General features: G+C 42.9%; 1 protein-coding gene across 1 annotated transcript; it reads right to left on the reverse strand.

Annotated features, from left to right (window-relative positions):
• Window positions 1–2,052: 2,052 nt before the first annotated feature.
• Window positions 2,053–3,056, reverse strand: LOC121500864 (prostate and testis expressed protein 1-like). Its single transcript, XM_041772977.1, has 2 exons — window positions 2,933–3,056; window positions 2,053–2,186 (listed from the first exon to the last, which is right to left on the reverse strand). Exons 1-2 carry the CDS (start codon window positions 3,054–3,056, stop codon window positions 2,053–2,055), a joined length of 258 nt encoding a protein of 85 aa, XP_041628911.1.
• Window positions 3,057–17,050: the final 13,994 nt, after the last annotated feature.

Genomic DNA, 17,050 nt, shown 5'->3' on the forward strand with positions numbered 1-17,050 from the left:
GAAAGTTGCAAGGAGGGCATCTGCATGTGGAGATAACACTGGTAGTAGCCTGTGGTGGAATGCTGGAGCCCAAGGGGGTCAGGTGGTAACAACGGGAGTTCAGGTTTTGTAGAGAGGGAAATAACAACATAAGAAATGTATTGAGGATACTAGGAGCCCAGTGTCTCAGTATTATAGAAAGGATTTATAAATATGGAAAAAGAAAAAAGCTAGAATAAATTCTAGATGGGAAGTGTGCATGTGGGGGGGTATGTGTGCACGCATGCACACACTTACACGTGTATATACACACGTGTGTTCTTCAGTGTTGACCAGAGAGAAGACCTAAGAGTAGTGACACTCCAGTAACAATGTGTATACCTGGTATGCAGATTTTTTTTATGATTTTATTTATTTATTCATGAGAGACACAGAGAGAGAGGCAAAGGCACAAGCAGAGGGAGAAGCAAGCTCCATGCAGGGAGCCTGATGTGGGACTCCATCCAGGGTCTCCAGGATCATGCCCTGGGCTGAAGGCGTTGCTAAACTGCTGAGCCACCCGGGCTGCCCCAGATTTTGGTTTCTAAATAACTTTCCCACTAAGAAGAAGCAGGGCTTCCTAGAACGAAAATGCAAAATGAGCCTGGAACATTTGACTGTGGCAGATATAAGGAAATGTTCAAAGAATGACAAAGGATATTGAAAGGACACAGGTTCAAGCTTATGCACAATAGTAACAAATTATAATCAGTCAAACAAAATAGGAAAATGTGTTTATATTTAACTAATGAAATAAATAGGCCTCATCCTACCAGTTTGTTAGAAATCAGTCTCAATCTGGGTGAGCATGCTCATTCCCACTCCTATTTTTCCCAGGAAGCTAGAACTATACAGAGTGGAAAGCCTGAGCATGTGTGAGGTAGCCTGAGCTCTGTACAGAGGTTACTGGTGAGATGTCCAGTGGGCAGACTCACATGGCTTGCTCAGATCCCACCAATTTCAGCTTTTTCCATGCCATGCTAGACATACAGGAATATCTGTGTGGCTGCCTCTGGCCCCATCTCCTTGGAAGTATCCTGCAGCTCTTCTGCATCTAGCGGTCCATGCCTTCCTGTGAGGTTGCCAGGGAAGCAGGGTGCAAGTTACTATCTCGAGACCCCTTAGATTCCCTCTCCTTTTCTTCTCTGACTCCCAACCCCCAAAAGAGAGTCTCATTCCTGAAAGGCAGAAAAGCTTTCTCTCTTCAGGATTTCTAATGCAAATTCCTTTCTATGTTCTACCCTTCTCCTCACTCTGGGAATAGCATTCACGAACAGAATTCAAGAAGACCCCAGTAGCTAGGGTGTTTTTTGACTTTGCTACTTCCCTGCCTGAGGCCAAAGTTTTGTGCTATGATGGGAGTGTGATAAGAAGGATAATACTGAGAGAGAGAAACATTTAAAAAGATGGAAAAGAGGGAGGGAGGGAGGGAGAGAGGGAGGGAAAGAAAGAAAGAAATAAAGAAACAAAGACAGACAGAAAGAAAATATCCTGCCACAGAAAGAAGTGGAAAGTCCAGGAAAAGAAGTGACCTATTCTTGTCTTCATCTTTTTTTTTTTTTTTTGAGAGAGGAAACACATGAGGGAGTGCAGGTCAGGGGACGAGAGAGAGAGAGAGAGAATCTTAAGCAGACTCCATGCCCAGCACGGAGCCCGAGGCAGGCCTCAATCTCACAACCCTGAGATCCTGATCTGAGCCAGAATCAAGACTTAGACACCCAACACCAACTGAACCACCCAAGAACCTCTTGTCTTCTTTATCTGAAGCAACTTAGCTATGCGGTGAAAACATTAGTTTTGTAATAATCTTCAGGAGACATTGGTCTTACTCTCAAAGAATTGGTTGCCCCCACCGCCACCTGCTCCCCACCACCACCACCAGGAACCAAGATGGAAAATTTAGAAAAGGAGATGGCTTTTTCTTACACACGCAGAAGGAAGAACCATGTGTTTGCAATTTTTAGGAAATCACTGGGAAGAGGCTGAGGCAACAGTGTCATCCAGAGATGAGAGCCCCCAAAAGACGAGCAGTCTTTATAAGGATTCATTGCATAAGTCATAGCCTCTGCAGCATCTGAACTTCACCAAGTAGATACTCCATTTTATTTTGTCCACATTCGCGCACTTTTCCAGGCAGCCCATGAATGTTAACCACGGAGTCCCATCTTCTGCAGAAGGAAGAAGAAGGAAGAAGGTAGGAGAAACAGGTTAGCAAAGAGGCTTGTGCAAAGAAACTTCTTTCCAGCCCATACCAGCAGACAAGAACAACCTCGTGCGTCGTTCAAGTCTGTTATTCCAGTGTGAAGAACTGCAAATGCTGCAAGGTGAGGGTTTCCCAGAAGAAGAGCAGTGGTGGAATGGTTGGAAAAACTTCTTTAGGGTGAAGAGGTGATGAGAGCAGCAATGGAGGGATTTCCAAAGCTGGCTGTCTCAGTGGAGAATCTTCACACTGGTTTAAATGAGGGCTATATATACCAAGGGTTCACTTGGCACAAATGGTAGGAAAATAGCGAGGGCCATTACCTCGCTATTACCCTCGCAAATACCCAGTGTCTATGGCTGGCACTGGCCCCTCTATCTCCACAGTTTAAAACCAGCCCCAGGGAAAGCCAGGCAGGGACAGACAAGGAGCTGCCCTCCCCACTCCAACAGGCACCTGTTCTCCACTGGCCATATTGTGCTCCCCTCTCTCCTCTCCATCCAGTCTCCCTGCTTTCCACAGGCTTCTCAAAATACTAGCTCCATAGCTCCAGATCCCCACCCCTTGGTGACCACGTCTATTTCTCATTATGGCCTATGTCAGGGGTCAAGAGATCAGTCATCCCAGGGCTCCCTGGGGCAAAAGAAGGTCCCTGCTTTTTCCTGTAGCTCATATGTCCTAGGCAGCTTCCCCCACCCCCATCCCACAACTTACTCTTGAAAATCCTCCCGGTCATGCAAACCTCATTTTCTGTCGCGATGCAAAATCCTCTCCCTCTGGAACACTTCTCTCCTGGAAACTGGAGGTGGCACATCCTACACTGAATGATTTCTGTCATTGGGGCCAGGAAATCAGGAAGAGAAGTGAGATCTCACACTGCCAGGAGAAAACCTGCCCCCCCTTTCAGCTCTGAGGTTGGCTTGGCTTTACCAGAGACCCATTAAGCGCGGGCATCTGCCTCTATTAAGAAAGGTTAAGCCACGAGAGGGACTGGAGTTTATGGTCTCCGGAGTTCAGGTTGGAAAAATGGGAGGGGAAAGAAATGTGGAGGGACAGGGATAGAACTAAATCAAGACTGAGATAATCAGGTCTTCCTCATACTCACTGGGATAATATTCTTCATTGATGAATAGTTCATGGACTGTACTGGCAAAGAGAAACAAAACCAGTCTGCAATTTTGTCTGAAATTCAGCCCTGCAGAGCCCCCTGTGATGCTTGTAATGCACAGGGTCCAGCCTATGCTCTTCACTTGTTGCCACTCTAGGCTCCTTCTGTCCTTCCGAAGCCTCAGCATCTGTCTCCTGGCATCTGTGCACCCCCGCTTCCTTTCATTTCCCTTCGCCTCCGTGGGGCCTCTCTAATACCCTCCCCATCCCTAGAGGGTATAGTACAGACCAGGGGAGAAATAGAAACGCACCGTCCCCTCTTCATTCCCTTCTTTGTAATGACCTATGTGACTTTCTTATCTACCTGCTCCTGGAAACTGACAATGGGGAAAAGCATCTGAAATTCATGAAGTTGCCACCTTGTAGGTTTGGCCAACTAGGGCTGGTAAAGTCGATCTTCCACTCTCTCCTTTTCCTTTTGTTTGCCCTTTTTTACACTCACCCTCGGTCTTGTCAACTGCTGTTCATGTTATTTTGTCAAACTTCAAATCAGCTCCCACCCCAGCCCATCCTACTGTAAGAGGTTGCTGAGTGGTGAAATTCAAGGTCCATCTCTGGGTTCCTTTCAATACCCAAAGCCCACTTTGCCCAGCTCATCTCCTCCCTTCTCCCGTCTTCCTGCTCCCACACCATGATCTAGTTCTACTCACTCCAGCGTTTGCTGTTATCCAGGGACCCAGACAGTACTGTTGAGGAAAAAGATACATGCTCTGCAGACCTCATTTCACAAACCCCGCCTCACAGCTTCTATGAAAATCTTCTCATTCCCTTTTAATGAACCTATTTCCTCCTTATAAGAGGGAGACTTGAGCTTCTGGTGAAGGTGCCAGGGATGTGATGCATGCAGTGAGTGAAAGGCAAGGTATTACAATGATCATGTGGCTCGCATAAGGGGACCTCTGTCATGGGAGTTCTGACCCATTCCCATATCCTGGATACACCTCATCAACTGTCAACCCTAGGGACTCACTTCTAATGCAGCCAAGCAGGATGGGGAGTCCCAAAAGCAGGAGCTTGTCCATTTTGAAAAGAGAAAGGAGCAGGTTAGGGCGGGAAGCTGCCAGATGCCTATTTATACCTCTGCCAGGCTGGGCTTCCCCAGGAAGAGCTAGGGGTGGGTACACTGCAGAAGTGCTTGAAAAGTAGACTCTGCCCCTAGGGAAACCAGTGACTCTGTAGTTTCTCTTTTCTAGAGAACTGGTGAGAAGAGGCACTAGCTAGGTAAGCCCTGGTCCTGATTTATTCAGGGTGGTTGATGCCATGTTCTATGGCTTTTTTTTTCATGACACCACACTGTGGGAGAGTACAAAGATAAGTCCGACAGCTAGGTGGGTAGGATTCAAAGTCATCTATGCCAAGGTGCTCATTAAAGCTGAGAGAGTATATGAACACGAATAATTGCAATGCAGGAAGAACACGGAGCATAGGCCCTTAAAAAGGCATACCTACAGGGAGTAAAGGAGAGAGGTGGAGGTTAGACTCACTGACAGGATTCTCAGGAGGGACCAGTGTGACATTGTCAATCATCCTGGAACAAGGCAAACCCTCGATGTGAGAGCTGAGGAGGAAGCTGCTTCCCATTCCTAAAGTTTCCCAGAGGTTGAGGCAGATTTTGTTAGGAGGTCTGAGATTACTCCTGGAGCAAGGTAAGCTGTCCTTCCCACCTGGTGTCAGGCCAGGTATCAGGGGAGGGTGTGACCTCAACTCAGAGAAGAACTAGATATTCAGTCAGAGAGGTGACTGGAGGTCCAAGTCCCACGGAGGGGGTTGAGCTGGTGGATCTTAAGAACAGCCACAACTAGTATCTCCTTCTAGGTTTCTTTCTGGTAGTTTCCTTTGGTTATTCCTATACCTTTAATGGGTAGGAATGGAAGTTGCAACCTCATCTCTGCTGTTACTGCAAGGACCTGAGGGAAAGGTCTGCACCCCTGTGCTTAGGGCAAAGCCATGTGGGGAGAGAAACAGCAACTGGAAGGAAGCAGATTGCAATGGGGCATAATTTAGGGCTTCAGCAGCAAAGTGGGGTCTTGGTCTAAGCCAGATGTTGGCTGAAGACGTTAAGGGGTGAGAGTGATGTGTGGGGGAGATTTTCTCCATGATATATTGGAGGTGATTATTTCACAGCAAAAGAGAAAACTGGTATCTCCACAGGGAGGAAGAGGAAGAGAAGTAAAACTAGTTAACAGCTTACCCAGGGCACTCAGGAGCCTGGTGAAGCTTTGAAATAATACCATTAAGTACTTATGTGTTATACACACACACACACACACACACACACACACACGTCACTGATTTTTGTTTTCTGCATATTTACGAACAGATCTTTCCCTTTCCCTCCTCTCATTGCCATGGAATTTAGCATCCTCTCTTCCATCTTTACATCCCTTTCTCTGACTTTTTGAGATCCCCCTTCTTTATCTCCTAGAAATTCCTTATTTCATCACTTGGCTAATGGCAGCCCACAAGAAGGGAGGAGATGCCCACTACCTCCGCCTCATCAGAAACTGTCTCTTCCCCTGATGACACTTCTGTGCTATGATTATATCACTTCTCCTCAAGCAGAATCTTCCTCTCCCAGCCTTGGGGATCCACCTGGATTCCTAGCTTATAGTTCAACCCTATTTTATTAACTGACTTTTCTCTCAAAGTTTCCTCAAATTCCTGCTGCCAGCCTTAGCATTCTATAATACCTGATTTTCCTCCTTGGCCCCCTCTTTCCTTTTCCCAGTACCCCTTAACTCTCTTCTTACACTCCTTTGGCACCCCACATAATTCATTTTATATCATATATTTCAGATCTATGACTTGACAGTATTCAAGAATGAATCCCTTTTGCCTATTGCTCTGAAGTTCATGTAAGTCTGTCACAATCCCTTTGCTCATGATGCTCTCTCTTCTCACCACTGCAGAGTTCTGGGAGAACACTTGTTAGTCCAGAAAAGTAGCCCAACTCTTCATCTCTGAGAGTGACTAGGTAGGTGCCCAGTTGTGTCTTTATGTGTATGATTGGAAGATGTTTGGATAATGTGTTGGCATTTTCAGTTTGCATCTCCAATGTTGTCACATAAAACACTAAAAACAAAATGATGTTTTTTGAATGGAAATTCACCTTCCAATTCCAAGTTATCATTATTTTTATTTATTTATTTAATATTTATTTAGAGAAAAAAAAGATTTAGAGAGAAAGAGAGAGAGCACACGCACAAATGCATGCATGAGCAGGCGGAGGGGCAGAGGGAGAGGGAGAGAAAGAGAATCCTCAAGCAGACTCCCAGCTGAGCATGGAGACTGATGCAGGGCTTGATCCCAGGACCCTGAGATCATGACCTGGGCCAAAATCAAGAATAGGATGCTTAACCAACTGAGCCACACAGGTGCCCCAAGTTATCATTATTTTTAAAATAAATAGATCTACTCTGCACAGGAAATACAGCAAAATGGCCAGAAAATCATTGGTAATTAAGAGATTTTCACATAATGACCTTTTTAAATAGGCTCATGGGGCTGGAGGTGAATATTACCAGGATCTGAGGAATGAGACCTCAGCTTAAGCAGATCCCACATATGAAGAGGCTTCACGAAATGAAGAACTCCAGTGCAGCACCAATGGTCTTAGGCTCCTGGGCTTTTCCCAGTACCCACAGGACTTGTTCCGGTGATCTAGCAGGGACAGAACAGTTTCTTCTAAATCAGGGTTTAAGAAAATGGTCTGTCTCTTTTCCTTCAGGCCAGCAACCAGCATAGCCTTGGGTAACTGAGACTAGATGAAATCAGAGAAGTTCTACCCTCTGAAGGGATGTGAAGGCATGACTTCACAGACAGTATGAGAAGGTCTGAGAAAGAACATAAAAGGAGTGTATCTGGGGAGTTTTTATCTGTGTATTCTTTTCTATCATAAGACTCATGATCCCCAGTGATTTCCTGGGACTCTGAGAATTGTTTGAAACCTCCACAGTTCCCTGGATAGTTCCCTCCTTTGATGCCAAGGGCCAGAGAAGAGAGCATGGACATTCACATGACTAAGGAGGTAAGTTTAGGATTCAAGGGTGTCAAAGTAACCAATCATCTACCCATTGTTCCTACTATGGCTTACCACTCAAAAAAAAAAAAATCTCCTGTACTTTCAATATGCTGTGTCAATAAACCTAGCTCTCACCTGGAAAACTCATTCGAAGAGTCACCTCGGCAAAGGAGAAATTAGGGAATCCTCTTCTGCTTTCCATGGGAAATTCACCAACGCACAAAGGCCATGCTCAGAGGCCTCTCTGCAAACTGCAGAAACTCCCATGGTGGCACATAGCTCTCTCTATTGCTCAGTTTACAACATACTATTTAAATGAATCCCTCCAGATTACAAAAATAATCTCTCTCACTTCAGAGAGACCAGTTGACCAAAGCAGATTTCCCCCTTGATATTTCCTCTGTGTGAGTGTGCAAATGTTTAGAGTTTTTATACTGGTGAAAAATAATAAACATACCAAAAATAGTAGAAAACATAAATGCAATCTTAAATCACTGACCATGAACCAGGTCATGAAATTGAATATTGCTAAAACCGCAGAAAATTCCCCACACCAAAGCACTCCTTCCTAATGACATTCTCCTTTTTCTCTACCTAGTGGGAAATGTCCTTTTTCTTATGGAATTTAACTATTGTTTGCTTTATTTTTGCTTGTTTTTGAATATTTATATAAGTGGAATCAAATGGTATGCATCCTAGGAATCATTCATGTTTTTGTATAACGCTTTACGTTTTTTCTATGTCGTATTCCATTGTGTGAATTTTAGGGATGAGAACTTTTCAGTACCAATGGGAAACATCAGCTCAGAGATTCAAGAAGCCGAAAAAATCCTAAGCAAGAAAAAATTTCAAATTCAACATTATAGTGAAATTTCAGAAAGTCCAAGAAAGTGATAAAATGTTAAAAGTAATCAGAAGACAAAAAATATAATACATGCAAAAGAGTGGCAGCTGAATTCTCAGTCAGAACAATGGAGGCTAGAAATTAGTGGGATGAAATCTTCAATATGCTGGAAACAGGGAACTGCCAGCATAGAATTCTATATCCAGGGGCACCTGGTAGGCTCAGTGGTTGAGTGTCTGCCTTCAGCTCAGGTCGTGATCCCAGGGTCCTCTGCCTCTCTCTGTGTGTCTCTCATGAATAAATAAATAAAATCTTTTAAAAAATTTTATCTTCAAAGAAAAAATTCTTCCATAATAAAGTGAAATAAAGACATTGCTAGGCAATAGTAATGCCATCAACGAATCTTCACTTACAGAAACCAGATACTATCAACAAACATTTGTTAAATTGAATTGATATGTTAGTTTTAACTAGTCAAGCCTGGAGGACAAATGTATACATCTATGGATTTCTGCAATAATAATAATAATAATAATAAGAAGAAGAAGAAGAAGAAGAAGAAGAAGAAAAAGAGCTTCCTTCCTCTCTCTCTCTCTTCTTCCTTTTTTACAGGAATCCACAAATGGGCCTAGAGGGTACTGGGTGAAATAAATCAAAGAAAGACAAATACCATATGATTTTTTTTATATATGAAATCTAACAAAAAAAGAATAAATAAACAAAAAGCAGAATAAGACCTATAAATACAATTATTTTTTATTTATTTATTTTTATTTTTTTTATTTTTTATTTAAATTCAATTTGCCAACATATAGTATAGTACCCAGTGCTCATCCCATTAAGTGCCCTCCTTGTGCCTGTCACCCAGTCACCACATCCCCCCACCCACTTCCCCTTCCATAGTCCTTTGTTCGCTTCCCAGAGTTAAGAGTCGCTCATGGTTTGTCTCCCTCTCTATTTTTTCCCACTCAGTTCCCCTCCTTTCCCTTATAATCCCTTTCACTATTTCTTACATTCCATATATGAGTGAATAATAAAAATTTTTAATTAAAAAAAAGACCTATAAATACAGAGAACAAACTGATCGCCATCAAAATGGGTGAAGGATGGGATGCCTGGTTGGCTCAGCGGTTGAGTGTCTGTCTTTGGCTCAGGACGTGATCCCGGGATCCGAGATCGAGTTCCACATCAGGCTCCTTGCATAGAGCCTGCTTCTCTCTCTGCCTATGTCTCTGCCTCTGTGTGTGTGTGTGTGTGTGTGTGTCTCTCATGAGTAAACAAATAAAATTTTGTAAAAAATGGGTGAAGGAGGTACAAGCTTCTAGTTACAGAATGAATAAGTCACAGGAATAAAAAGCACAGTGTAGAGAATATAGTCCATGCTACTCTAACAGTGTTGTATATGACAGAGAGCAGCTATACTTGTGGTGAGCAGAGCATCACTCATACCTGTTCATTCACCATGTTGTACACCTGAAACTAATGTAGCATTGTGCATCGATTACACTCAAGAAGGAGAAGATGAGCTTCTGAGACGAGACTGCCATCTGTTTGTACAGGGTCCTCCCTCTTCAGACTCTTTAAGTCCTTCAGCCCATGCTCTAGCAATCCCAACCCCATAATTCCCCTCCATGGTCAGGCTTCTTGAGTGTTCACAGATGGGTCCAGTTGTTCTTACTGAACCCAGAAAAACACAGACATGCTATCTTTGGGTCTTGTATCCTTGATACTCAAGAGACTCATGAAAAAGTATCACCCAGACACAGTAAGGATGATATACAAATTCATCTAAGACATCTACTAAGACTAAATTAAAATGAAGCCTGAAAGGTGCCATGATGGTTGAGCACATAGAGGTCATTTATGTCCACTGTGAAAAGAATAAAGGAGAGAAGAGGAAGCCAGATAAAAAGGAATTAAGAATAAACTATCTAGGGGTGCCTGGGTGGTGCAGTCGGTTAAACATCTAACTCTCGGTTTCAGTTCAGGTCCTGATCTCAGGGTCCGACTTCAGCATTGAGTCTGCTTGGGATACTCTCTCTCTCTCCTCTCTCTCTGCCCCTCCCACTCATTTACACGTGCTCTCTCTCAAATAGATAAGTCTTAAAAAAGTGAAATATCCAACAAAAAAGTTAAAAATTGAGTTTTAAATAGTGTAGAATATATTAAGCACCTAGGAATAAATCTATACAAGTTGTGTAATATCTCTGAAGAAAAATAGCATAATTAAGAAAAGCCAGCTAAGATCCAGAAATAAATGGAGAAACAGACCATGATTACTGAATGAAAGATTCAATAATGTAAATTAATTTCCTCTAGGCCTATAGATTCAATGAAGTCTCAAAAAGAATCAAACACGCTATCAAAAAAATTTTAGTTCAAAAAAAAATTTTAGTTCAATACAATTCATTTTTATATAATTTAAGAATTCCAAGAAGTTACCAAACATAGTACATGGAGTCTCTGTGTATTTTTAATCCATCTTTCCCAATGAAATAAGCATAATGTATTCTACAAACCAGGAAACAGATATTGGTAAAATACTATTAACTAAACTATGTACCTTATTCAAATCTCATCAATTTTTATGTGTACTCATTTTTTTGGTGTATAATATTATGAAAATTTGTCACATGTATAGATTTTTCAAATAACCACCAAAATCAGGACACATAACCAACTTTTACATCACCACAGAGGCCCTACTATGCCACTCCTTTACAGATTCTGGAACCTGATAGCCACTGATCTCTCCTCTACATCATAATCTTATCGTTCAGAGTATTATAAAAATGGAATCACATAGTACGTGATCCTTTGAGATTGGATTTTTTTCACTCAGCATAATATCCTTGAGAGCCATCCAGCTGTTATGTGTACCAAATTCTTTTTAAATGCAGAATAGTAACCTGTTGTATGGAGGTACCACAGCTTGACTATCCACTCACTCACTGAAGAAAGACTCGGTTTTTGTTTTTTTTCCTGTTTAAGACTAGTACAAATAAAGCTGTTATATTCTTTTTCAGGTTCTTATGTGAACATACATATTTTTCCTTCCTCTAGGGTAAAAACATTATGCTAGTAAAAAAAAGCTAGACATAAAGTGTTCAAATATATAGCAGTCAACAATTAGTGATATTTCTAGAGACAGAGAGCCAATCAGTAGTTAAATGGGTAGGAGATGAAAGAATGTTGATTACAGAGGGGCATGAAAATGCTTTCTGTGGTAATGGAAATGTCCTGTATCTTGATTAGGATGATAGTTAGACAGTGGTGCACATATATCAAAATTCATTGAAATCTTCACTTTGAATGGGCTCATTTTGATATGCACAACCTATACCTTAGTAAAATTGACTCAAAAAAGTGTTTTGTGCATGAGTCTCATTATAATTTTTCCTTGCATTGTTTCTATATGATTTCTCTAGGGCCCTGATGCTGCCTACAGGTGCTAAAGTCTCTCTAACAAGAAATTCCAAGCCATGAGAAGGATGAATCTTTTTCCTCATTTTGTTCATGAAAGTTCATGGAAAGCTTTCAGTTTAGAAGAAAAGGAATAGGGTCACTTGGGTCCAAACTTCAGTCCCATAGAAGTTTTGATTAGCATCCCATCCTCAAGGTGGAGGGATCAAAATTTCATACAGTAGTGACAACAACAGACAGAGAGAATCAGAATGTTCTTGAGGACTGAAGTGCTCAGATAATGTCTTTATGACCAGAATATGGAAGAACAGAGACTCATGAGACTGACAACGGGTAGCATGTCCTGTCTTTTCAACCATGGGCACCGCAAATCCATTCTGTATTTTCCTGCTTGCACTGAGCCTGCAGATCAGATGGAGGGGAAAGCTTAGGTTCTTCTCAAGTCTTTCTGCTCTGGAAGTTGTGTGTGGTTTTCTAGATTCCCCATCATGTGTGAGGGTGTTTTGAAGCTCACTCTCGAAAGTAACTCTCCCCCCAAGATTTTCCTCTCTGGTTTCTGGCATGTCTCCTGTTTGACTTAACCCTAATATTTTGCCCTGGGTCATAAGAACTTGTCTGGTTACCTTTCAGTATTTTCACAGAACACTGCTTGTTGGCCCAAAGGAGTTACAAGTCAGGTGAAATAAACAGTAGAAAGGTTAAAAAAAAAAAAAAAAAAAAACCAACCATGATTCTTTGACAACAAGGTCCATTTTGCTTCTGCTAGAGCCAGGGACCCACATCAGGAATGGAGCCGTTGGGACAAAAGCTAAGTTTTAAATGCCACAAAGCTCTCCTACTCTGTTTAAGCCACCTTATCATGACTCATCGTTCTCCTGGTTGCTGTAAAACTTAGATAAAGTTGATTCTGACTATCTGTGCTCTTCTCACTGTTTCTGTGAAGGGACTGTCCTTTGGAGCTCCCTCTTCTGCCATTTCTGCTGATGCCACCTCCAGGTCTCCTCAAAACATATGACATTTAAAAATAATTAAATCGTTTATATGTACTAATTTAGTCCTTACAATTCTTCCTGATAGATGCTACTATTTTATTTTTTTCTGGGGCAAAAACTGAAGATAGAAAGGCTGAAGGTCATACACAGGGTCACACAAGCAGCAATTGGAGAATCCAAGTTTAAACAGAGCTTTGTCTGCCTCCTGACACTATAATGGCCAACTATGGAAAGAGAGTAGCAGGTTTTCATAGATTATAAGAAAGTGGTAAGATTTTTTTTTTAAGATTTTATTTGTTTATTCATGAGAGACAGAGAGAGAGAAAGAGAGGCAGGGACACAGGTAGAGGGAGAAGCAGGCTCCACTGATGTGGGACTTGATCCCAGGACTCCAGGATCACTCCCTGAGCCGAAGGCAGATGCTCAACTGCTGAGCCACCCAAGCGTCCCAACCGTGGTAAGATTTTTAAAGACTCTTGCAATATTCCTGTGTTTGAAGTGATTGGCAGCAAAACTCCAACACTGAAAAGTATATGTAGAGAGAGGATGCTTCGTGGCCTATTTCATGGCCAGGTATAAGTGGAGAAAATCTCCAAAAGATGCAGTGGATGGTGGGAATCTGGGGAGGAAAGAGAGAGAGTTGAGCCCCTGATTCATTGCAGGGGAGTCCAAAGGGCCCTGGGAAGCTCCCAGGGTGGAGCGATGCTCTCTGCTGGTTGCCCCTCTGCAGATGACTCCACCCAACTAGCCCCCTAGGCTTGTATGATGGAGAACCTTCCTCAGTCCCTGGCCAAAGCCACATTCTCTCTTGTACATGCTTCCCCCACCCTCTCTTCCTAGGAAAGTGCCTATACAACTTCAGGTCCTGGTATAAATGTTCCTTCTTCCGGGCCTCCTCCTCTGACTCCTATGTGTTTCCAAGGCACAACTGAGAGCCACGATAGGAACATAGCCTTATCTTTGACTCTTCTTCCTCTTCCATTCCACATTAAGCCAGTGACAGAGTCCCATCTGTTTGTCTTCATGCTGTCACGACTCTCATTCCCTTCTCCATCTCCATTTTGCTGTGTTGTTATGGCCTTCATGTCGCTCACCTGGAGCCCATTCTTTTCTCAGGATGGAAGCATGGATTGAGTTCCAACCACTGAAATGGAGTCCTTTTTTTATAAAATTTAAATTTATTTATTTTTATTGAAGTTCTATTTGCCAACATATAGTATAACACCCAGTGCTCATCCTATCAAGTGCCCCTCAGTGCCTGTCATCCAGTTACTCCAACCCCCCTTCCACCTCCCCTTCCACAACCCTTTGTTCATTTCCCAGAGTTATGAGCACTGGAGAAGAAAGCTTTGCCTCTGCTCCTTTGAGGAAAGGAAGGCTGTTACTCCAGAGCTGAGATGCCAAAGCTGCAGGGAGGAATGAAGGAAGAAGGATCTAGGCGCTGGAAGGAGAGATTTTAAGCCCTTCAACCTGAGAGCAGATGCAGAGGAAGGAGTAGCATGATAAAACTGCAGAAGGAGGAAGGAGGAATTGTGTAAAGTCAAGAAGAGGAGCCCTGAAAGAAAGGCATCCCCTGAGATTGCCTCAAAACAACCAATAGGGTAAAGTCCCTTTGCATTACTGTATGGAATAACTTTTCCCACTGTAGATCTATCAGTAGATGGAAACTATAATGCTCTGTTCAGTTATTCACTTGAGGTCAGGTCAATTAATAAATCTCTAATTAATATGCGAACCATATCCTTTTTTGAACCTGATCTGACAGTCACTAGCAACCCACCCCACATAAACCCCAGAGACATGGTTTATTTAGAGGGTTGGAGGTCTAATACAGCAGGGGATTTAACTCCAAAATGGAAGTTATTTCCAATATGGGTCATATTATTTACTCCCATTGCAGTAAAATTAGAGGGGCATCTTCATGGGCTCATATATCTAGAATAAAAAACTGTATCTCCTTCACAGGAAACCAATGTGCAAACTAACGTGCTTCCTTATTCCCATAAATCCGTGGAAGACCTCAAATTTCTCTTCAAACAACAGAGGACTGAAGGAAGATTTTAGTTAACTATCAAAGGTCTTTTTATTCAGGCTTCTCTTATAATAACCTTATTTGATTTTTTCTGGCATCTCCCTGACTGGTGCCAAGACTCCTTCACTGCCGTGGCTTCCAGCCAGCAGATGACCCTTCCTACTCAAGGAGGTTCATATATGTTGTCTACCTTGGATTGGCTGCCTCTGCCTTTTTGGTAACTCCTGTATTTAAACTCCCCAACTGGGGCACCTGGGTGGCTCAGTGGTTGAGCATCTGCCTTTAGCTCAGGACGTGATCCTGGGTCCAGGAATCGAGTCCCACGTCAGGCTCCCTGCAGGGAGCCTGCTTCTCCCTCTGTCTGTGTCTCTGCTTCTCTCTCTGTGTCTCTCATGGATAGATAAATAAATAAATAAATAAACAAACAAACAAATAAATAAAATCTTCATAAAAAATAAAAATAAACACCCCAACTGACCTATGTTGATCCACAGGTAGGGACACCTCTATGCCCCTATTCAGCAGGAAGAAGTTACAGAAGATGAGACCTTCCACCCTCAGCAACTTTAAAGATTTCAGGGTCAAAATTGTTCAGGGGGAGATGATGTGAGAAACAAAGGCAGAGAGATTGTATGTAAAATTAAATCTCCTTTTAACCTACAGCCCCTCAACAAATACTTGAGATAGGCAGATTATAACATTCCTCTGGGATCCTGCGAGTCTTCTTTAACATATGAAAGTCCTTTTGGAATTTCCCTTATCTTTATTTCTCCCAACCACAAGGTAAAAATCACTTGCTCATAATCCTGGAGCACCAGGGAGCAGCAGGTAGCAGTGGTCACAGCTCTTGCTATGCACGCACAGGTGATTTTAATAAAATCACCATTTTACACCAAAAAAGAAAAAAAGAGAGAAGAAGAAAGAAAGAAGAAAGAAAGAAAGAAAGAAAGAAAGAAAGAAAGAAAGAAAGAAAGAAAGAAAGAAAGAAAGAAAGAAAGAAGAAGAAAAGAAAGAAAGAAAGAAAGAAATGCATCCCCTGGTCAGGGCCTGCAGTGCTGGGGGAAGTCCGGTTGGATCAATGCTCTCAAGGAGGGGTAATAATGGGGGAGGGGGATTCTCATAGCTCCAGACAGGGTAGGAGGTAGGTTGTGGACATCGAGGTCCAGTGGCATGTCCTCCTGACAAGCCCAGGACCACTGTTCCAGGAATAGCCTTGGACCCAGCCCTGGGGGTTAGAGAACAGAACATCTTCTCCTTGGGGCACTGAGCTGAGGTGGTTTCTGATCCTTGAAGGCCAGATGGGCAGCATTTGAGAGGTGAGAAGCTTAATCAGATGAGGAAGGGGGGCAAGGAGCCCTGGAGCTCTTGGCCCCGTTCAGAGGTGGGCGGGAGAGGAGTAAGAGGTACATTTAGAAGCTATCTGTCTACTCCAGGAAGAAGAAAAACTGTTCTTATAATTTCAAATATTTCTTTTTTTTAGATTTTATTTATTGGTTTATTTGAAAGGGAAAGAGAGAGAGAGAATATGAGAGCACAAGAGCAGGGAAGGGAGAAGCAGACTACACGCTGAGCAGGGAGCCCACGTGGGGCTCCATCCCAGGACCCTGGGATCATGACCTGAGCCAAAGGCAGATGCTTAACTGACTGAGCCACCCAGGCGCCCTGGTTTCAGACATTATGTCCAAATGTTGCAGATCTAAGACTAGAAAGAGGATGTCTTAGAAATTCCCTGAGGATGTATGCTCACACATGGTATAAGGAAGGGACACCCTTGTACTACCTCCATACTCCCCTCCTGGACCCAGAAACGTTCCTCCCCCAAAAAGAAGTCTGGCATGCTTGTCCAAAGGTGGTCTGAGGAGGACTCTCTGCTCAGGTCCACATGGGTACCCATGTCCCCATAATTTCAAATTGGCTGCAATAGCCAAGTTTAGTATCACAGGTATAACGGGGCATAATTTGAATCATAATTTCTTTTTCTTTTTCTTAACTCTCAAGTGATTTTTTGGTGTTCAGTACTTGCCAGCAGCTTACCAGCATGTCTTCCGTCCCACCTCCTACCATTCAGTGTCACCACTTGGCTTTGTGGAATGTTAGGTTGGGGGCCGTCTTTTTGGCACTTCCCTTATGCCATTATGCTGACGCCCTCTGTTGCGGGCTGCCCCTCAGAAGGCCTTAGCAGGCACAAATCCAACTGCACTCCTTCAGGAAGATTCTCAGTGAGCTGCTCAGTCAGGACAGAGGCTACAATGTAAAAGCCAGATTGCAAAACTGTGCTAATTTAGCTTTTATACGAGTCGGCGAGAGAGCTGTACCAAACAACCAGAGCAGCACCACTGCCAGAAGTAATAGT

Source organism: Vulpes lagopus, chromosome 10 (genome assembly GCF_018345385.1).
Source record: "Vulpes lagopus strain Blue_001 chromosome 10, ASM1834538v1, whole genome shotgun sequence".
NCBI lineage: Eukaryota > Metazoa > Chordata > Mammalia > Carnivora > Canidae > Vulpes > Vulpes lagopus.

Excerpts from the sequence above, each read along its gene's own strand:
- LOC121500864 (XM_041772977.1), bottom strand. The coding sequence starts at position 3,056 with ATGACAGAAATCATTCAGTGTAGGATGTGCCACCTCCAGTTTCCAGGA. Across the intron at positions 2,187-2,932 it reads GACCGGGAGGATTTTCAAGA|AAGATGGGACTCCGTGGTTA; the intron begins GTAAGTTGTGGG and ends TTCCTTCTGCAG.